General features: G+C 34.5%; 2 protein-coding genes across 7 annotated transcripts in view; both read right to left on the bottom strand.

The window, feature by feature from the left end:
• The window catches only part of LOC117238970 (photoreceptor-specific nuclear receptor-like), a 29,397-nt gene extending 21,939 nt beyond the window's left edge, over nucleotides 1-7,458 (bottom strand). The window contains exons 1-2 of one of the 2 annotated variants that reach the window (XM_033504200.1): nucleotides 6,610-7,458; nucleotides 6,200-6,362 (exon numbers count right to left, since the gene is read on the bottom strand). In XM_033504200.1, the coding sequence (XP_033360091.1) occupies nucleotides 6,200-6,320 (121 nt within the window). In that variant the 5' untranslated portion in view covers nucleotides 6,321-6,362; nucleotides 6,610-7,458. The remainder of the gene's footprint in view (nucleotides 1-6,199; nucleotides 6,363-6,609) is intronic. The other variant, XM_033504201.1, reaches the window with a different exon arrangement.
• A 2,464-nt stretch (nucleotides 7,459-9,922) lies between these two features.
• Nucleotides 9,923-21,789, bottom strand: LOC117238972 (adenylate kinase isoenzyme 1-like). 5 transcript variants are annotated; one of them, XM_033504204.1, is made up of 2 exons: nucleotides 11,366-11,537; nucleotides 9,923-10,845 (listed from the first exon to the last, which is right to left on the bottom strand). In XM_033504204.1, exons 1-2 carry the CDS (start codon nucleotides 11,496-11,498, stop codon nucleotides 10,256-10,258), a joined length of 723 nt encoding a protein of 240 aa, XP_033360095.1. In that variant the 5' UTR covers nucleotides 11,499-11,537; the 3' UTR covers nucleotides 9,923-10,255. The 5 variants fall into 5 exon arrangements, 2 of the variants coding, with proteins under 2 accessions (XP_033360095.1, XP_033360094.1); XM_033504203.1 differs by lacking the exon at nucleotides 11,366-11,537 and adding an exon at nucleotides 21,312-21,778 and having other exon boundaries at nucleotides 9,924-10,845; XR_004494310.1 differs by lacking the exons at nucleotides 9,923-10,845; nucleotides 11,366-11,537 and adding exons at nucleotides 19,961-20,352; nucleotides 21,278-21,789.
• Between the last annotated feature and the right edge of the window lie 1,234 nt (nucleotides 21,790-23,023).

Here is a 23,023-nt window from a genome sequence, read left to right as displayed (position 1 = left end):
TATTAGGTTCCTTTAAAAAGAAATTATGATAATTTATCGCTAGAAAAATAGTAATGTGCAATTTGCTATTATTTAATATTATTTGCCAATCTTTCTGGTAGAATCTTCATACGATTGAGGCTGTGGTTTCTGTTCCCATGAGACTCGTGGTTTCTTTTTTCTATCCCTTAAGGCTTACCGACTGGATCGCGAGGCAAACAGTATTTACATCGAGAAATGAGTTCTTAAAAACCACGGCATAAATATTTAGAAGAAGGTAGACGAAAGCGGAAGGCGAGATGATTTTGTCATGGGGAGAATACAAAGTGCTACTTTGCTTAATGTATCCTTTAACTACTCTCTCCTTTCTGTTTATTTTTGTCTTAAATACTGAATCAATTTTGGTCGTGAAACCGTACCAAGTGCCATAGAATAAAAGATAAAAAAATGTGTTACCAAAAATCCTACAATTAGTTATCATTTATATTAGAAATATTATGTTGATATGTTTTTAACTATAACATTTTATAACATTTTATCTTCGAATGAATCAAACGCTTTATTAAACTGAAAATGTCCCTAGAATCCAAATTCTATAAAGATTATGAGGTAACAATTACTTTCGTATCTTTTATCTACTTGAAGTTTAAACTTAATAAACAGTTCATTAGACAAGAATTTCCATTAAAATAAAATTTTGTACAATATTTCTCAATAACAATTGCTTAACAATTTCCTATTACTCGTATTTTTTCACCTGTTCCGTGATAAATGTAAACGTAATGGATAAATACATTCATAATTTCAACAAAACGGAGTTTATTTTAATAACATTCACCTGTTACGACTATAAAATTAGGTTGTACTACGAACATCCAAATTGATTGCGAAGAAGGAACATCTAAACGTGCTTCCGGTTCGAAGGAAACTAAATTCTACTGTCACCGCGTGACACGTTAACGATATTAATTGAAAGATGGAAATACAAAGAGATCGGAGGCCGGCGAACATCTGCGTGATCAACGAAATGTGATTTCGCCTCTCCACTCGAGTTTATTAGTCACGCTGGCAGCCCCGACGAGGCGCGAGATCTCCCCGGAATCGTATTTGTCGGCTGTATCGTACCCGATCGAAAACTCGTTCCGGTCTCGTTAATGCCGCGGGGTCAGATAGGATCCGTTTGAATTACCATGCGAATCGACAACAGGTCGATATCAGGTTAGGGTCCCGTTCCTAATACAGTACAAAATAATTTAACCGTACTCTAGTCCGCATAGTTATTTAAAATCGTTTTCAGGTCGAGCTCATTCAACGACAGATTGCGCTTGGTGCTTGCACTTATTCTTTAAAAAAAAAAGAAAATTAAATCGGTCGAATGGTTTTTGTATGAGGAGGAAGAATTGTTCGAATTAGAGATCGATTTTTGGGAATATTCTTTGAATGATTAATTCGATTATTTAAGCGGATTCCTTTCATCTCGATCATTGTATTCTATTTGGGCATTAACTTGTTACCTTTTTAATTTCTTTACTTGATTAACTCACTATTTGTTTCAAAATTTGTAATATATTCGAAATATATTTTCAATTTTAAAAGAACAAATTAGGTCTAATTAGAGTTAATAATAAAGTGTTTGGAATTAGAAAGTGAAGGGAACTATAGTATAGGTTTGAAGAAGGTTGAAAGGTATGTACAGACTAGTCTGTAGGTTGGGAAGTTCATGTTTGTAATAGTTGAGCTCCCTAATTTAGGATTAAGTTGTTAAAATTAGTTTCTAAGGTGTCATTTTTATAATATAATAAAAATTTATTTAAAATACATGTTGGTTTCATATATGCTATATTACGTAAAGATTATCGTAAGAAGGAAATCACTATTTACTGCACACGTGACAAGAAATGTAAGGATGAATTTAAAGTGCGAATTGACTGTACCATGATGACCTCTTATAGTATCAAATTAAACAAATATATATCTGTAATCGTAATCAATGATCAAAGCCATGGAGCACGTCTGAATCGTTCGTTGACACGCGTGATCCGGCTACATCAGGAAGAATTCAATCGTATCGTTTCGTCGTTACGGTTACGAGGGATGAACTCGAGACGATCTTATTAATGCGACTCACGTAACATCCTAAGCGTGTCGGCTTTTCGATCTCGTTAACACCCTAATCCCGGCGTACGCGTACAGAGAGACACGAATTACGATATCTGAATCAATGGGAATTCTACTTTATTTATCGATTCACTTTTAATCCCTCTACAATGCCACGCGACTTAGAAGATACATATCTATATTTGTATATTTCCTATTTTATTTTATCTGTTTATCATTGTGTTATTTTATTTTATTTTAAATATGATAATAAGAAGCCTGAAAGTAGGCTACTTTTTTATTTATTAATGTGAGAATTTTTGTAATCAATATAATTTCATTACGAAATTTGTTAATTTACTACTCTCCGGTAGTTCACACCATACTTTCATTTTTGAGATTTTATTTTAAACAGACATCAAAAGGATTGATTAAAGCTGGCTAAACCTTTTTATCCTAAACCCTCCGCCAAGAATAATCAGACCCAAGACTCTCCCACTTTATCAATCTAATTTTCTCCAATAAATCCTCCGTCACAATACCATCCACCCCTGGAACACAGATTTCACTCTTCCCCAAACGACTTCTAAGGCTCACCATAATCCTCCGCAGTCGACACAACTAACGTCGATTCTACTATTCATCCAACTTTGTTGATCAGGAATTTCCACAAATTCTCGTAGTAGTTGCGATCCACATACTATGCACAACTGAAAACGAAACTAGCAGGATGACGTAAAGACAGGAGGTCCCACTTATCTGTACCCTTTTGTACACTGTATTTGAGCTAATGCTATTAGCCAAATTTTATAAGTTACTATTGTATTGAGTCAGACAATGATAAGGTTTATAATTCACAAAATTGATGTACTTTACTTGTTGAGAACTTTACTTGTTTTATTACTAAACTTGTTAGTATTACTTACCATAGAAATAAAATAAATAGCATAATTAGCATAAAATAAATAAAAAAAATTATAAAATAAATAAAAAATAATTCAATGACACTATTATAAACAAATATATAAAGCAATATCTCTCGAATACTATAGTTGTCGTATAGATATGTAGCGGCACATGAGTTAGAGAACAATTCGAATTATGTTGTTTTGCCTCGGAGTATCAATATCGCTAGGATGCACATAATGTAATAATAAACTCTGGGAAAAACAATGTCGCCGCTACGTGCAACCGTCAAACAGAGACGAATTTAAATTATTCGGTACTTCCCCGACCAGTATAAATAAACGAACGCGATCGCTAGGCGACTAGTTTTTGATCAGTCAGTCTTGAGCGATCTTATTAGCGATTTGTATACTGTCTTTAGCGAATCCGTTAGTACGAGCGTCTTAGCGAATATAATTTCTTTTTATTTATTATTTTAAAATATAATTGACGGTTTCAACATCGAGTTATCTCGTCATTTAAATAACAACTCAACCAACCATCATCTAAAAATATATATACTCCATACCCAAAAATACATGTGTGATTAAGATGAACCTATCAATCGAATTCACATTTCTTTCGCTTGCCTTCTTTCTAGCTCTGTTCAGTACGCGACAGCACACATCATCAAGATAATCGAATCTCGATGGTAGCTCGCGAAATGCCATCGCAACTGCCAGGGGTTAAAAGAGAAGAGAAAAATTATTATGCGGCCGTATGGTGACCAGCGCGCGATACGCGAGCCTCGCGATGAATACGTGTGTGTATAACGCGGGACGAAAGCAGGGGCGTCAAATTTCATTAGCATATCAATGCTGGCGGATGGCAAGGCGCCACCTGCGCCCCCGTATTATGGGATCATCGAGAAATGGGAGTGGGGTGGCGCGCGAAATGACGACCAGCAAAGGGGACGTTGGCCGAGAAGCTTGGGGGAAAAAAGGGGTGTCGTAACTACCGGCGCGGTCGCGACCACTTCGATCACCTTCCACCCTCGCACCCTTCAATCTCGACTAATTGTTACCGCATTAGGGAGATACCGACCACGTCTGCGATGGTGTCTCGCACGGAAGCGAATCGCGATTTCAAACGTCTGCTCAAATTCGTCTCGGTGTGCTTGGTGAGCAGAATTTCTAGTACTGGTAGGTTTTATTTTAAGGAGTTTGTTAAAAGTGGTATTAGGGTTGTTTCATTTTTTGATGAAGTAGTTTAAGATATATTATTGTGTTGATTACGGTAGTCGAAAGTGGGGATTTTGAAAATATTTGTTGAAAGTACTTAATTAAATAATGATGAAGTTGTGTAATCTTATTTCTTAAACTTCAAATATAGCATATGTATATTAAAACAGAATTCGAATGTAGAAGTATTTTTGAAGAAATTTTGTAATTTTTAGATTAAACGTATGAAATTTTAATTTTCAAATCAACTTTTAATATTATTTGAATCTTTCATATAAAAAATACAGATTATATTGAATGTTTTTTTGGAATTATGTTAATGTTAAAAGTTATTAAATGTAAGGAATTTTCACACTTCAGGTTGGGGTTAGATCATATAAAATTACGTTTTTTATGATAGATATCCCTTAGCTATCACGTGAAAGTACTTACATCTTTTTTATACATATATTAAATGTTGTTATAACCTTTTCGCGAATATTTCTAGTTCCTAGCTGGTAGCAGAAACGTCAATACCGAATATAATTTTACTCGTTATTATACTCGTATATTATACGTTATTTTACTCGTATTATATAATTGTTCTATAGGTGTGAATTGTTTAATATACATAGTAAAGTATTTTAAGAGCTTGTAAAAAGTTTGGACCTTTAAAGGCTTGGGCCCGACATGATTACATTTAAAATTAAATCAAAGTTTACTGACACGTTATAAATTAAAATTTTAGATCAAGCTATCACTTTTTTCAGGTACAGGGATATTTTCAAAGCATAATTTTAAATTAAAATACAGAAATTTTTTGCTTACGGTTAAAACAAGTATTGCAAATGACAGATGCGACGCAAAACATATTAATTAAAAAAGATAATTTACTATCATAGTTTCACTACCTTGAAAATAAAACTTTGTCAATATATTGGAAGTGATAACTTATTTATTCAGTAATCTTCCGTCTTTAATGTGCAAAAATATTATTGTATTAAACATACAAACTGGCCTAGTCGAAACTGATTCATGCTTTTAATTCCATATCATTAAAATTAATTTTAAATTCCGTAAGTAAAAGAATTCTTGTGCAAAAAATAAACAGGTTAAAAGAATATTTAATAGTAAAATTTAATAGTAATATTTAATAAAAATATTGATCATTGGATTAATAAAAATATGTTTGTGTCTTTGCTATCTGATTCGAATGCATAAAGAAACTATGATTTTTCTTTTTTCGTTTAACACGTAGAAAAATCATGTAGTACTAAATTCTTCGGGTCACTAGAAATCTGATTACTCTAATGGCATAATTTCGTTGGCCACGCTGCACCCTCTTTTTCCACTTGCCACCCTAGAACTACGATTCGCATAAAACTACGTCGGGCGTTGATTTATATACGTAGCCTGTCTCTTGCATATGCATTAATGTAGTCGTTCATTTATAAACGTACGAGAGATCTAGTATTCGTTAAACGATGATTTAGAAGCGACAAACATAGATAATTATTAGTATCGAATAATTTTGAGAAGCAATATTTGCTATCCCTGAAACAAATGTTACAATGTTTTCTTTCGTTCGCGGAAGTGAATTTGTGTTCGACATTTTCACATCTGAAATAACAGTTACGAATTTTGTTGTTACTTTAGTTTAAGAAATTAGAAAATATGATTTCTTTCGTGGGCCGATTGCAATAATGATGTTTGATTAAATTGAAGAAAGTTAGTATAATCTTTCATTGTAAGAATTAAAGAAAAGATTAAAGAATATACTTAAAAATAAAAAGATATATATGAATTTTGTTTTTACACCGATATCACCAATAGAATGAAGAATGTTTGTGCAGTTATGTTTTTCTTGTATGCATGCTGAGCTTTCTTTATTCGCGTCTGTCTCGCGATTTGTCTTTCAATTATATGTAATCATTTTGTAACGAACTATCATCGAAAATAGCACGATTTTAACATTTATTGTGCATTTCTTTCAAAATAATTAATTGATATCAACTCACCATGTCGAATGCTCAAAGGGCTGGTAGGGCTCCTCGGATGCTCCGGTGGTGGTTCATTCTGCGGTTGCTGATGTTGATGCTGATGTTCTTCCGAAGTAGTAACCGACGTTGCTCCGTTCATGGTGTATCAACGAACATTCCTCGTTATATAAAAGGCAATATACTGCAACATATTACAGTACCTACCGTTATTATATTTCATTAAATATCAAGCTGAATCGTTGTTATTAATCGTTATTATCCAACGATTATTACTAAATAGTTACTAATCGTTATTATCCAACGATATCCAACACAAAACAACTTAACATCCGAAACTAGCAATGAAAACAACTTATTCCACATATTCCATATTTAACTTCAACGATCAGAACTCCATCAACCATAAAACATCATGAAATCTTCCTCACCTAGTTACAAGACTATATAATCAAGTTCACTCTTCAACACTCGCGCACGTCAACAGTTCAACTGTCCAAATTCGTATCATACTCAAAATATTACAAACTTTGACAAACAAAGCACCCATCGAAACTTAGTCTCATGGAACTTCTGACGAAACACTGATTCACCCCGACGGTCCACGAAAACTACCTCGAAACTAAAACCTCCGTGTCTCGGAGATCCAGGTCGGCTCGTCAGTTGACAGAATCTTAGAAATCGATGGAACCGCGTCAGCTCGAGCAACGACGACGTATGACGTCTCGAAGTCGGTGTCTCTCGGCGAGAGATCGACGTTAGCTAGGTTCGATCGTCCCGTATCACCGGAGGTCGACGTCGTTGGTGGCTTGCAGAGGTGTCTCGACATCGGGCGTCCCGCGAGCACGGGCCACCGATTGGTCCGTTGGCACTTTTGAAGGCGGGATCAGGAGGCAACGCCGGAAAAACAACAAAAACGAGGAGCGGGAGGATTTAACCTATAGCCGGCACGTTTGACGCGGCGCTTCGCCGACGACGCTCGTCGCGGCGCCTGCGCGCACCCCTTCGCATCGGTTGACGCCTGGCCAAAGCTCTAAAACCCCCACCCTCCCTTCCACCGTCACGAGACGACGCCTACCTTCGCCCACTGAACGTCGTGCAATTGTTGATCGTTGGCTACGTGGTAGTGAAACCTCGTTCTCCATCTCTTTCTACCCTCTGTTCGCTTTCTTTCTTGTAGCTTCAACCTGTGCTTCTCCTTTATCGGGCTGGATAGAACGATACCTAGCGTCGCGGTGTTCCTCGCTGAAATCAGATCCATCCACTGCTGCGACGCTGCTCGTTAAAAAACTGCTTTCTGAACGGTTTGGTTTCGGCTAGTGGAAACAAGGATAGAAGAGGCTTCTTATAAGGAAGGATTGCTTGATGAAATAAAGGTGGACGACAGTTTGAATTTTCCGTAATTATGAATAACGATGATTATTGCACCAGCAATAACACGTTCCGTTAAGAGCACATCGTAAATTATTAATAAAAATGTTACAGTAGTGTCAGATTATAATTTTGTATTATTTTCAGAGTATATTTGGAAGTGTCAAAAACAGATCGATTGTAGAGTTATTTAGTTAATACAACTGTCTACTACTCTTTCATCGAAGCTACATTTATTTCACGCTATCTATATACGCAGTAGAGCAACAATTACAAATACGATAAGAGACGAAGAAATTTCAGTAATCAGTAGGAAACGCTAAATTTCCCGTGCCAATGTAATACTCGAAATCGCGGGACGACGTCTTGTATTCCCGCGACGTCGTCAAAGAGTCGTGGTCTGAAAAGACTAGTTAACGGAGCAATTAATCGTCCGATCGAACTTCCGATTCCTGAAGTGTTCCCCCGGACAAATCGAGCGAAATCCACTACCCGGCCGGTTTAGTGGTGAACAGTCGCAGTGGCCTCGATAATAGCAACGAAGTCACCTACCTGGTAGTGGTCGTGTTGATGGTGGTACTGGTGGTAGTGGTGGTGAATTCAGCCGGAGGGGTTGCTAGGTCCGCCATGCTGGATTCCTACCGCTGAACGACCCTGTGGTTTTCCGGTAATCGTTGCCAGGGATGCAGCCAGGCATTTCTCACCCCTCCACGTGAACCCTCGAGGAACTCGAGACCACGCCCCATAGCTCGAAGGCGGACCAATGACGCCTAGACGTCGCGACGCGGCCGTCCACCAATAGGATTACCCTCTGATACGGTCTTTCGCTTGTCAATGACTGCTGCACGACCACCCTTACCTACCTCTCGCTGGGGTGCTTTTCAATTTCGGGCCCGCACCCTCATAAACGCAGCCAACCACCCGGCCACCCACTCTAACACATTCGAGCGCTTCGATAGCCGGTCATATACACGACGGTACGCGAGCGGATGTGTGAACGTACGCTTTACCAAGCTTTCAGGGACGGATACAAAGCGGGTGATTAAAAAAGACGCGTCGTGTGACGATTCGCGGTAAGGAGTATCGTGAATCGAAGGTGAGAATCATTAGAAGAAATTGTATCTACCAGGGTAAGGGGCTGATATTTTTGATAATTGGAATGGATGGAAGGATTTTAAAAAATTGAAATAGAAAGATTGGTGGCTGGTTTATATTGTTTTGAAATATATGTGCATTTCAATTCTTTATTTTTTCTAGAAGTCTTAATTTCTACAATAATTAAATACACAACTAAATAATTCAGGGATAATGTATGGTTGTAGTTAGTAGGCAAACTGAGGATGAATTTTTTTAAAAAATTTCTTAAGATACTTACTTAATGTTTCTATTACATTGTATAGTCATTCATTAAATAAAATGCTTGAAATTTTTGTCAATACAAATGAACATTTCTTTCAATTCATGAGGTAGTTCCGCATGTAATTTAACTACAAATGGTTAAATATACTTGCGCTACAATTATTAATAAAAAATAGGGTCCGTGCTTGTTTATTTATATCTGATAATATTTAATAACAATTCGTTTCAAATAAATTCTATATTTAAAGTATTTAATATAAGTATTTAAAGAAACTGTAGCAAACAATTATTGTTGCAAACTTAATTGCATTTATCTTTTTCTATTCCCTTTGCCACATAAAAATTTAATTTGCTGGACTTCGAAAAGTGTCTGTCCAATCATGACATGAGCACGCAGAAACTCGTTTTACCAGTCATCTGCCGAGATACGAAGGAGAATTTACGTGCAGATAGAGCAACGTAAAGTGCATACATGTTTATGAATATGCGCGACAAGCGAATCATGTGCACGCACACAGTAACAATTGATACGAGAGTGAGTTGGGTCTTCGAACAGAAAGACGTTTCACGTGCGCATGTAGGCTCATAAATAGAGGCAACCATCCATCTACTGATTAAAATGAGTGGAATCACATACAGGGGATAAATAAATACAAACGCGCATGGCGAGTGAGAGTGTATGCCCATCACGAACGTTTTTCGTGTGTACACTGGGGAAATATTCAGCCGACGGTTAGTTTGCCAATTATTATTTCAAATAGTTAGTTATTTTGCCAATCATACCCATTTATCTGTGGAATAGAAGTTAAAACTGTGTGAAATACATTTAGCAATTTGAAATAAAAAATGTTCCAACCTACAGAGAAATGAATTTTAATAATACTTCTCGTTATAATTCTCGAATGAAAGAGTAAAATACAGAAACATTTAATTCGTAATCATTATTTTACCAGACGATATATCGTTCGAAGGATTCTGTTATATTACTTATCGTCTATTTAAGCAGAAAGCCTATTCATATATAATGTAGCCTATTTCACCGTAGGCTACATTAGTCATAGCGTTATTTATGCAATAACGTTCAAGTATACGCAGAGATGAATGTTCACGATGTACAAAAGGAATCACGTTTCCTGTCTAAATATTCTGCTCGCTAAACTGATAAAAGGATCTTCTAATTATAGCACGTCCACTACTAGCACTTAACACCTATATTACATCTGACCAAATTAAAAATATTCGGTCTAATATTGTTCCATAAAAGTTTCTCTTAAATGGCATATTAGTCTCATTTTATGTATAATATAAATTTTATGTATGATATAAATAGTTATAATACGAACTTTATTATTTCGAGGTTACTCTACTTCTAGCAGCATTCAACGTGGCTGGACGATTCGCTTCAAAGCCTGGAAATTCCACTAAAATGTTATCTATAGATTCGGATGCTTTCTCAAACACGGTCATCGTGTCAGGTTCAGCGTCGATCACCACCACCAAATTTCTATAGTATTTCACTATCAATTTGTTTCGTTTATGAAAGTCCTCGATTTGCTTTTTAATATACTCGAAATTAATGGACAATCTCTCAGTGGCTTTCACGCTTTTCGCCATTAACCGATCGCTCATCACGGAATTTCGAACGTTCAGCATTAGAACGAGATTGGGGCGACGCACTTCTTTGTCGAATAATTTTGCCTGACATTTCTCCCGGGGAAATCCGCTCACAATGAACCCTTTCTTGTCTTGCACGTGTTGGAGCATCTTAGCAGCGATCAATTCCACTAATATAGCCGATGGCACCAATTGACCTTCCGACAATAAACGCGCCAGCGCGAACGCCTTTCCCGTTCGCTTCGACACTTCAGTTCGAATCACATCTGAGGATATTATGTCATCGAAACCGTACTTCTCTGCTACTTTCATGCATAGGGTTCCTGGAATGATCAATCACGAATTATCGAGAGTTGATTATAATTTCTATCACGCTTGCAATATTTTTAAAAGAAAATTTTCATGGCAAGATTGTTCATAACGAGGTATAGGAATTTCTACGAGGGGATATTTTAGAACGAAAAAAGTAGTAAAAGAATGAAAATCGTAGTAAATAAGTTTTCAGTTTTATAGGAATAATAATAAAATTGTTATTAAGCGTTCCTCTAGACATTTAAATTAATATTTTTGACAGATATATAATATTAAAATAGTGCTTTTATTACTCTCGTTATCAATCCTCTAAGTTCAGCGAATTCTTCTATCTTTTATTAAAAAAATGTCTTAATATCTCAATGCTTTAAATGTCTTCAATTTTTAAGTTTTTTCAGTTTCGAACATTTTAATTTCTGCCTTCGAAAAATTGATCCCGTAAGACAAAATGTAGAGGTAAAAGTTAAAGTCAATGGCGTTATTAGGTTATACGATAATTGCACGACACGAAGTATAAATAAATTCTGTAACTTTTCCCAGCTCCCGGTCCTCCAATTACGAAGATAATCGGCACTCCTGATTCTTTAATCGCTGTGGTGTCGATACTGATACTTTTTGGAAGAGAAGCAGTCAAAGGATCAGTAGATTTCATACAATTGCCCATGGAAATGATCGTTCAGAATTTTCTTATAAGTTTAGTGCCACAATTTTCATTTATAACGACAAACGAAATACATCTAACTATACTATCTATTCGCTAATGTAGAAATATTTGATCGTATATTCGTTTCTTTGGAATCACGTTTTCTTCATTATGAAGTTTGTCTTGAACTACTAACGTACACAAGACGTGAACTCTTCCATGCTATTATACGATTAGTCCGTTTTCTTGTAACACACAATATCTTCTTTGCAATAAAATTAGTTACTTTTTATATTAAAGAAAGCTTCGAATAAAATATGCAGTATAATATAAATAGTGTATGGCTACTAATATTAATCCAACTTTTTAAACTGAAAGAAAGGTGTCTCCTAAAGTCTAATTTAATCTATCGTGTCTGTAGCAGGATTCCTTCTTCACCGATTTTCGGTATTTCCTTTCGACCGAGATAAGTGTGCTGTGCTTTCGACAGACATTGACTGTTCCGATCGATTATACTAAGATTCCTACATTTCTGATGGTAGATAAAATTGATCATCAGTGTGATACTTTATCGATAAAATAGTCATAACAAGAATAATAAGCCAAAATCAATATACACTATTACATATTAAAAGAATATTATTTGTTGCACATACATAATCAATAGTTTTATGAATTTGTCGCTACTTTGTACACATATACTTCGATTCGCTATTATGTTAATCGACTTATGGTTAATCAGCTTATAAACGTTTGAATCTATAAATTTCTCACAAGTTCTTCAATATTAATAATCAAAAATATTCCCAGTGGAAAAGAACATGGTTCGAAAAATTCTTTGACACGCGTTAGTTCAAACAAATATCAAAATACCAACGTCGCTGTCTAAATTCAGATTTCAGTGAGAATCCGTGTTATCGTCGCGGGTGGTCATTCGAAAAATGTTATTGTACTTTTATCTCCAAAATTTCCCTCTAAGCGTGGAGAATAAATTATATAAATGAAAGTCTATTTCGGACGAAACATATTTTTTCCAACATTATCTACTTACTTCCCTTCGACACGAAAGAGTCGTAGGAAATAAATTTTGGGTCCATAATTGATAATAATAGAATTCTGGGATTTGGATTTATGTATTTTGATAACTAAAAGTTTCTGTTATTCTGTATATTTTTACGAGACGTGTCTGGTGTACCATGAATTTTCAGAATCAATGGTCTCTTACCTTACATAATCGCGTTCACTTTATAAAAGGACTAGGCAGATTAGAAACAATTCTTATCCGATTTGATATGTAGGGCAGCGTAAATGATATCGTTCTCGATACTCGATATATTAGACAAGTGTGAACTCTAAAAGGATTAGAGATCAAGTTTTGACATTGTACCACGATGATGAATGTTCGAGTTTCATCAACTAATTTACGATTAATGTCAACTTAATATTAACTTACATTAGTGTATATAATATATATAATATACAGGATGGTTGGTAACTGGTGGTACAAGCGGAAAGGGGGTGATTCTACGCGAAAAAAGAAATCGAAAATATAGAATAAAAATTTTCTTTTTAATTTTTTTTTTCTTAAATTTTTCTATCGAGACAACGATCTACAGTGAGATCCGTTATAACGAGACGTGATAAAGTGCACGCGTACCGAGCGAAAATTCAAAGTCGATTTTCTCGAAAACAAAGCCTCAAACGAAAAATTTTTATTCTATATTTTCGACTTCCTTTTTCGCGTAGAATCACCCACTTTCCGCTTGTACCACCAGTTACCAACCTCCCTGTATATAATTACTTATATATCTAATAATTATAAATTAATATATAAATATAATTAATATATAAATATATATAAGTATGTTAATATATTATTATTATTATACATACATTTACGGAATGAAAATAAAAGTTTTTACGAATTTCAAAGTGCAGAAACGAGTAATTGATATTCTTTTATATCATTAATTATATTATCAGTGATTCATTGCACAGATAAAAATTAATAAATAAAATTATTAAAAAATATGCCTTTATTCTATATTAAATAAATCTCCATTATTTTTATACTATTTTTTCCCTCTAATCTTCAATTGTCATTACAAACTTTCCCAAACAATCCAATATTTCACACTGATCGGAGGAAAACAAACATATCATAGAGGAAATGATAAAAATTCGGGTTGTCCCAGTTTTGAGATGATAGAACATTTTAAGCTAAGGAGGGCAATGCAAAGAGGTGCATAAACACGCGGTTCTTTCAGAGTAAAATGATCGAACGCCCGAGGCTGTGTTCAAGGCGTTACTGCTCATGTACCGCAAAGTTACATAAAAGTTACATACTTGGACGATCACGTTGGCATACGATAACGTGTGCATACATACCTGATTTATCCTCGCACTTAGTTCTTCGCGGTTTGCCGAAATTAGCACCGCGCAATCAACCACCGTCCTGTCCATAAAACGAAGTTACGAAGTTCCAGTTTGCATATGACTTTTGCGGTATCGTTGATGATTAATCACGTGGCCATACGGTTGCCGTATTCACGGGATCACGATGTTCTTAGCAAAGTATGCGTACCTGCGTACTTTATGAATATTTTCGCAACAAAAATTTCACATGTACGATTAGTTGAATGACGTTATTGAAAAATGAAACGCTTCGGTAAAAGTAAATTAATGTAAAATTGCGGGCTGATGAAAGATCAAATAAATGTTGAGTTTATAAAATATTCTAATATCGCGAGGTATCTTTAAATTAAAGAACTTTCTTTTTATATTTTTAATTGATATTAGCTCGATTGTTACAGTATGAGTCAGATCGCTGATAAATAACTAATCAATGAAAAATTAATTAGTAAAGAAATAAACAATCATATTTTCCACTATTTTAGCAATTTTATTGGCCGTGCAAAGGTCAGGGTTGAAGTATGTTCCGCCTTTCTATCTGTGGACAGATAAATACTCCTATTTAATACGCAAACATATATCATCCACAGTAAGAAGATGTATCTACTACCTTCTCCAAGCCAACATAGCAAAGAAACTACACCCTGCTCGTACATGTATGTACTATACGTACATGCGTAACAGATATCCATAAACTATTGATAACATTAATCTTCGCAGAGCACAATACGATTTTGAATACAATCAGACCACGGCGTATCTCCTCGCCGTGCTTTATTGCCCTTTATAATTTGCAAATTCGCGACGTCCGGGAGAGAGGCCAAGATATCCGTACTCTCATCTGTTACCAGCGCAATAAACTGCCAACTATATATATATATACATATGGCTGTATCGCTTTTCGAGATACAATGTACGGTCGAGATTGCGGATTCTCGCAAAACTCGATGACCACGGAGACATAGAACGCTACTGATAAAGTGATACAAACGTATCTACACACACCATGGTCTATAAGTATTTGAAAGTTTCCTGCAATTCGATCAAAAGATAAATACTTTCGTTATATTTTCAAAGTTATGATCGGAGAATGTTTCTTCACTGTTACAATTGGGATCAAATAAAACGACAAGAAATATAATAGAAATAAAGTAATAATAAGATAGTTGATACTTCATAAAAATATAAACTTTTAGAATGTGGCTAGAAACATGATTCAATCATTTTAAGATTTCGACGTTAAACAGTCTTGTAACTTTTATATAAATTCTCAAATTAGGTGTAAGTTAACGTAATCACAATAATCGTGACTCATTAAAGTGCTAATGAAATTTTAAAATGTTTTACATAACTCGTACAAAAGTTCCCTACGATAAATATCCAAATACTTTTGTAAGTCACTGTGCTTATGGGCGGTAGCGTAAATACGTAGAGACGGAGTTCACAATGAGGAAATCGTATATTAGATTGACTAGAAAACGGATTAACGGAATACGATCGAGCATAGTTGAATTGAATTGATTTTCTTTCGTATGCGACGGGTTAAGTCCATTAACGTCATGCTGGTTACCGTGACTTGTTTCATAAGTCATAAGCCATAAGCCACGCTCCGATAACATCAAATCCAGCAATAAATTAGGACAATCATAAAAAATGGACACCATCGTTTGATGATGTTTATACAAAGAAAAAATCTTGTTTGTCATTAGAATGTGAGTTCACGATGCTTGCAGCAGCGGAACCAGATATGTAGACAAGAATGGGTTACGATTAGAGATTAGAAAACTCGAATGCCACAGATTAATATGGAAATAGATTGCAATTAGAGATACAGAATTTAAAATCCTCTTCTGGATGTTGTGGTAAAACTGTTTAAATGTATCCAAAGGGGAAATTGATAAGTAGATGGAGTAGAAAATTGATCGTTACTGAGATAATAATTTTCTAGGAGACAAGGAATGATTATTTTTATTGATTGCTGGAAAACCTAACTCTAGATAGAAAAATGGTATTATACAGAATGAGTAGAATATATGTAGACATTTAATTTCATAACCCCTTGTAACCCTTGTCAGCGTTGATGAGATTAATAACGCGCAAATTGTCATTTGGTTTTCTTTTTATCGATAAAAATAGAAGAGGGAAAAAGGATGCTATATAAGTAGATCCGTAGATATATATAATCTTCCTCTTTTGTTTAAAAAATCTTCACTGTCAGAAAGTGCTGAAATCGTTGGTTAATATTTAGTTTCAGAAACAAGATTCAAATAGAAATAATTAGTCAGAATTTTTGCAAACTACAGCGAATTATTAAATAAATGTTTATCCAGATTTCAAGCAAATATTAGTCTCTATTAATATTTAAAAAAATCTTTAATCACATTAATTTCTTGTTTTATTATTTTTGTTTGTTTTATTTTTGTTATTAAATAATTTTAGAATATTTCTACGAAACAATCAATTCTATTTTTAAAATTCTGTTTCAAGTTGGAAAGTACCAAGGCCGAAGGAGAGTCTGATTTTATTCAGAACCAAAACAATGATATACTACTATATAATTTACTGTAACGAAAGAAAGAAAAACATAAAATGATAATGAGTCGTTTATTAATCTCGATGAACTTTTTATTTAGATTATTTACGAAAGAACAGACATTCTATGAATTATTGACATAGAAAACCATTTCGCTGTAATTGATTCTGCGTTATAATTATCGAATATCGGGGAATGCGTTGAATGTGAAACTATGGTAGGTAGAATGTGCTTAAGTTTCTATCGGGAATCGATATCTTCCGTTTCCATGCTGGGATCGTGGTGTGTCCAGATTGAATCTAATGATTCCAGAACAGGTTACGCAGCCGCATTCAAAGGATCGAAACGAGGAAGACACGGCGTTGCATTAACTTTTATCGGTTATTCCTCTAAAATTATCGCGGCCTGTAATTTCTCAAAACGAGCTTCAACGATTTTCCAGTCGTTTAATTGTGATAGAAATACTTTGGTTAACCGTACAACCGTTGATGATGAAGAAATCACGGTCTCCGGTGTGTAAATTAAATCGAAGAATGTTCAGGTTGATGCAGGAAACGAAGATTATTATAATCATCTTGTGCTTCACCGTATTTTTACGTATGTTATTTAATTTCGAGTTACCACCAAAATTTATAGTAAGTAAAGCACGCGTTAATTTTATCTAGATTTTATCGTGAAACTTGTTGAAATCTTCGAATTGCGAAATAGGAGGATGTTGAGCTCGGTATAAGGAGTTGAGTTTATTGTAATTATCTAATATTTTATCATATCTTTACATATGAGTCATTCAAAAACCGTATTGACCAATTCTATAAATTAAAAAATAAAAAGAATGATGGTGTTACAAATGTTATCTTTCTAAATTTAGCATGAAATTTACGATTATTTATATACCATCTTTTCGTGATAAATAAGTTTATGGAAATAAGTAAATTATTTTTTGTCAAGTTGAATAATTGAATACTAATTGAATATCTGGATAATAAAATTAAGGAAATCCATTAAGTTTATCTAGATTTTATGGCAAATTTTTTAAAATCTTTGTATTGCAAAAGGTAATACCGCACGTAAAATAAATTTGTCACTTTTCCCTTTCTCTTTGTGTTTTCACAGAGGTTTTCCTAGATCTACAATACCTAATGGTATTAATCAATGTTCCATTTAGAGCGCCTATTGTACCATCGAGTTGGTGGAATTTATACTAAGGAGACCTTATTCTGCCACGATCAATAAGCAACATAGCATAAATGAAGACAAATAGTTGTCACGACCGGAGGTTGAAAGTAGAAAACGTAATACAGAAGCTGGCGCTGCTGATCGAAATTCAAGGATCGATTCTTTAACGGTCATGTATCTAGATTTTAATGTTCGGAATGAATAGTGGAGAGATACAAATATTTGACATTCGCATCGATCAATAAGAAAAGCAACAAGTCCACGGTATAACTTTATACTAAGTTTCTCAATATTAAAACGAAATTACGTTTGATATTATCTTTGATATCAATCTTACTAAACTACATGCACTTAATACATTCACTAACCTAAAATTTAATATCTTTCTAATTTACAAATATTTCTTCTTAACTCTCTTCTTTTTCAAACATTCTGATTAATACTATTTTTTGTTGATATTAATTTTCATTGGATTAATATAAAATTTATGATTTTAATATAATATAAAATTTAATATTTCTTCGATTTACGACTATTTTTCTTATTTTTTCTTTCTTCCTTAAATAGTTATACAAGATTTTAATTAATATTTTTCCTAGTATAATACCATACTTGTGATCCATTGAAAATCCTTCACTAAAAAAAAAAAAAAAAAAAAAAAAAAAATTCTCACGGTGCTCCCCAACAATTATCACATTCTTTCTCTTCTAAATTTTCTTAATTTTCTTATTTTCCATTTTCACCGACAATACCAACCACTAATCACACATTCCATTAGCAACAGCTACCTAACAAACATGGTACATCAGTGATGCAGTCACCTACTGGGATGAAGAAACAATCGTCTCATTTTCTTTTAAGTGCAGCCATGAAACGTATTATTACACTAATACAGTGAAACATGAATACAAGTTGTTAATAAACAAACAATCGTGACCTGCTGGTGTAGGCTGAATTACTCAAGAAAATTACTCGGCACGTACGCACGACTTCTGTTTTGATCTCGCTCCATTCGGCACGATATCTAATGTTTCCTATTAACGTTTTACAACTCAACGCTGTAATTATTATCAGTCGTGTATTTTACATGGTCCTACGAGTTTGCTTTCACTGCGTGCTTTCGTTTTTACTTAATGTCCCGTTCCTTCCCCCGCTCCCCCTGTTACCAACCGTCTCGGTAACGATTTATGTATATGTCGATCGATCCCCGATTTTCTGACTCTGCCGCTTTCCTTCCGCGATGTATCGAACAAATTTATTCCTGTAGCAATTGGTTAACGATTGAGAAATAATTTTTACGTGATACGATTCCTGAAATGATTCGATCGAAGCTTCCTAAATGTCAGAAAATGATAAGCAAATTTAAATTTCAGGCGATATTGAAGAGGATTGATTTGGTAGATATCAGGATATTTTTGGTAATTCATTTCAATAAAAATTATTAAAAGGTTAGATTTAACGTTATGTCATAAAATAGTCAATTTTTTAATATCGTTTGAAGCAAATTTTTCGAGATAAGAAGAAACGTTTTGCAGTACCTAATTATGGGGGAATATTATACTTTATTTTAATAAAAATTTTTACGGCGTCAAACTTGACGTGATGTTACGAAACCAGCTATTTTAGTATTCAAGATTGGCGAAAAAATCCATATATTTATTTTAAGATTCTTGGAACTTGGAAACTGGAATAAAGTGGCGTGCCGATCAATTTAGAAATTGCAAAAAATTTGAATTAATACTCTAATTGATTCAGAGTTCTTGAAAGAGAAAGAGCTTCGATGTAGAGGCGTTTTAAAAGCATTTGATCCTACTTTGATTTATTTGAAATTCTTGGAGCATGGGCAACGATATAATTTGTCAAGCGTATAATTTATGTACAATTTAAAGAGCAATATATATTATATTTTTTCATAGTCCATTGGACATAATGGTTCGACTTGCGAAATTTGATTCGTAATAAGCATATGACAAATTTCGCTATAAAAGTCTGCGTGTTAGAAACGTATGGATAACAACTGTCGATTAATAAGTTACAACCGTGAAACGACACTATATCACAAATGTTACAGACAAGAATAAAGGATAAAGTCTACTGTACTCATATCTATTTATAAACAAAGTCCCTGATATTTTTAAAGAATACATCTTACACTGTCTTGTAATGAAAAATTGACCATCTAAGACAATTATACATTATTTTATCCTTCAGTCTCTAAATATTTTTTCAACAAATATTCTTGTGAGTCACTATTATAATACATAATGTTGCAGATATTCGTTTAAAAATTATCACATTGCAATTGCTGGTAAAAATTATGAAAAATCATAACAAATAATCATTAATATTTATAATTCCCTACGCTTCAACTGTACCTTCAAAAATTCTTTACTTATACCGTTATAATACAATATAAGAAATAGAAAACATTCGTATGGATCACCCTGTAGGCAGAGCACGATTGTGCAGAAACGTCGAAGCTTAGATGGGTGTGTTCCTTTCTCTCTCCCTTGCGTACGTATATATCTTCAGCCCCGATCTATTTGCCGAACCACTCCTATCGATGTATCACCGTGCACTCGACGCTGATGCAACTCTATTAATGACGCTAAATGGCGCTCTCGGCATCGACGTCACAAAAGTAGCACACGCCCGACGTGATGTTCAACCAGGGTAATCGTATATTCGTTAAAATGCGGTTTCGACGTGAAAGCGCCTCCAGGAATTTTCATGCGATCGATCGAGCCACCGTTTCTGCAAAGATCGACGACGTGACGCAACTCTATAGGCACAGGTTACGGGTCAATTCTTTTCATTTTGACGAGAAGCCAACAACGTGTCCTGATTTTCCGGTTGAACGCTGCTTTTATAAAAATCGAATCACGACAGATATTTCTAAAGAAATGTTTGATTTGAAATGATTGAAAAATAAGCGATAAGAAAACTTTTGGAAAGTGACTTGAGAAATCGTCGTGGGATCTTTGAAGTCGCTGATCTTTAATGTTGATCCGCTATTTTCTTGAGAAATTAACAAGAAATATGTCTTTTCCGTATTTGTAAAACATCTAATAACTTCGAATATCTTATTTCCAAATTTTAGGTTGCAAAATATTAAATGTTAAGAGGATTAGAAGATTTAGTGCACAAAATTTACACTGTGAAATTAAGAAATAATTTATTTCGTGATTCGTTTACTCGTTGAAAGCATACGGAGTTGAATTTTGATGGCTTTTGATTATTGTAATTCGTGAGTGGAGAATATTTCTGAGGCACAATGATTTAGAAGACCCTTCCAAATGATGCCTTGTGTTATAAGAGTTTATTTCCAAAAGTATCTTTTAAAGTAAAGATTGTAGATTTAAGATTGTGAAATAATAAGGGATTCAATTAATGGCAGGGCGCAAACGTTTTGCTTAAACACTCAAACTGTTCTCACATTATTAATAAACCACTGAAATGTTTAGATTGAGCTCCCTATTTCCTACAGTTAGGCTAGAGAACTATGAAGGTTCGCTACTCTAAAGCAGTATTAATACTTTCAGAACAATCTAAATTATAGTCACCTATTAAAATTTGACGAGATAGTGAAGTGGTTTAGATGTTTAAAGTAGATTTTATTTTATTCTGAGTAACAACACTGCAAGTAAAACACGAAGAATGACTTAATAATAGTATTTACCTGAACCTATAACGTTGTCGGTATCAACACTTACCACGATACTCTAAAACAACATTCACGTATTTTTCAAACTCTAGTGAACATGATTATCGTTTCACTTATTATTTTATATCTCAAATAAGGTATTTTTTAACTGTTTCCACATTTGATTATAATGTTTATTTAGTATAGTGACATTCAAGCGCGGAAATTTTCTTGCACGAAGATGATTGACGTTGTTCCACGTAGCTTGGTCGTGTCGCATTGAAAATACCTTAGATGTTTAGGTCATCGCCTAATATTAAACCGCCGTAGCACCGATTGAGCCGTTGGTAGAGCGGATTTTAGCGATGAATTATGCCTGGGATGTTATTAACGCATATGAATTGCCCGTTTATTTCCACGCGTTAATAAATAACAGTCAGCGAATCTTAGAAAAATTGGAGCAACCACGGATGCTGCATCGCGTCAAGATATTTCTAAGCGCGTTACGCTGATAAAAGTTGTACGGCTCGCCGGCACAAAGAAACTATTTATGCGATTTGCAAGGTAAATTGCGAGCAATTACTGCAATCTGGGCTTCTGAATGATACGTACGCGGTTGCAGTTTATGTCGATCTACCGGATTCATCGTAGAAATTGAAGCTGCTAATCTCGATGTCCAAAAAAATTGCCTGATTTCGAGATAGCTATCTCGCGAACGGTAGTTACGATTAAAACGAATTGAGTGTCCCTCAAGGTATATGATGCTGGGTGATGATGCACGTGTTACTTCTTTAACGGACGAGTAAATTTATACAAAGTGACACTACTGTCCGAAAGTAGCCGAACATTACATTTCAACATTTGCTTTCGATAAGATGTATTTTAATCAAACAATTATGGATAAATCCAATCGCAATAATTTTTTTCTTTATAAACATTGGATTGCAAATTTTATGCAGTCACGAGAAACTTAAATGTGCAACAATGTGCAGTGTATAAAGAATACATTCCGACACCGTATTTTGCTCTTTCTAATGCGGAAAAGAGGTCGTACAAGCATGGATCCCAAAGAATGTTTTTCTTTTTAAATATACCAGTCGGTATAGTCATTACAGTGCGGTGGATTATAGAAAAGAGCAAGGAGCAAACATGAATTGCATAATGAAAGCTTCTGCGAGAATCGTCAAATCGTCTTGTTTAAAAGATGGCGCCTAGCTTATTCTATTAATGGAACCTCCGTCATTACACTAATTTACAACATAATAAATTACACGCGTTATCACTGCTGATCGGTAAACAGTCACCGGCGCGCAATCTTGAAGAATTTCTGGAAGAAACGAAGACGATGGATATAAAATGTTAATTATTAGCATTCAACTTGACTACAAAATATCGGATAGTTAATAGCGGTTGAGACAATTTAGTGTCAAAATGGAAAGTTAATTTATTAACTAAAAGTTTGTTAGCGAAAGGAAGATTGTCTGCTAATATTTTGCACGTTCAACGTCGTGTTCGGGATAATTTAAAACATTTATCTTACGAGACATGACTTCGTTATCAGGGATCTCTCGAGTCTTGGTTAATGCAATATTGACGTATTTAAATTATTACGAATGTTTTGAATGACGATTCGACATTTAGATACGGTAGGATGGAAGCAATATTTCGTGATCGACGTGGAGCACAGCTCGCTCCTATTTCGTTCGTTATTCAACGTGTAAATCAATCGGTCGTTCTCGCTTCAGTGGAACAATTGTGACGTAACATTAATGATCCAAATGG

The sequence above is a fragment of the Bombus vosnesenskii genome, unplaced genomic scaffold (assembly GCF_011952255.1).
Source record: "Bombus vosnesenskii isolate JDL3184/JDL3185 unplaced genomic scaffold, Bvos_JDL3184-5_v1.1 scf7180000013788, whole genome shotgun sequence".
Lineage (NCBI taxonomy): Eukaryota > Metazoa > Arthropoda > Insecta > Hymenoptera > Apidae > Bombus > Bombus vosnesenskii.
The sequence above is the reverse complement of the archived record's forward strand: the minus strand, read 5'-3'. Positions and strand labels throughout refer to the sequence as shown.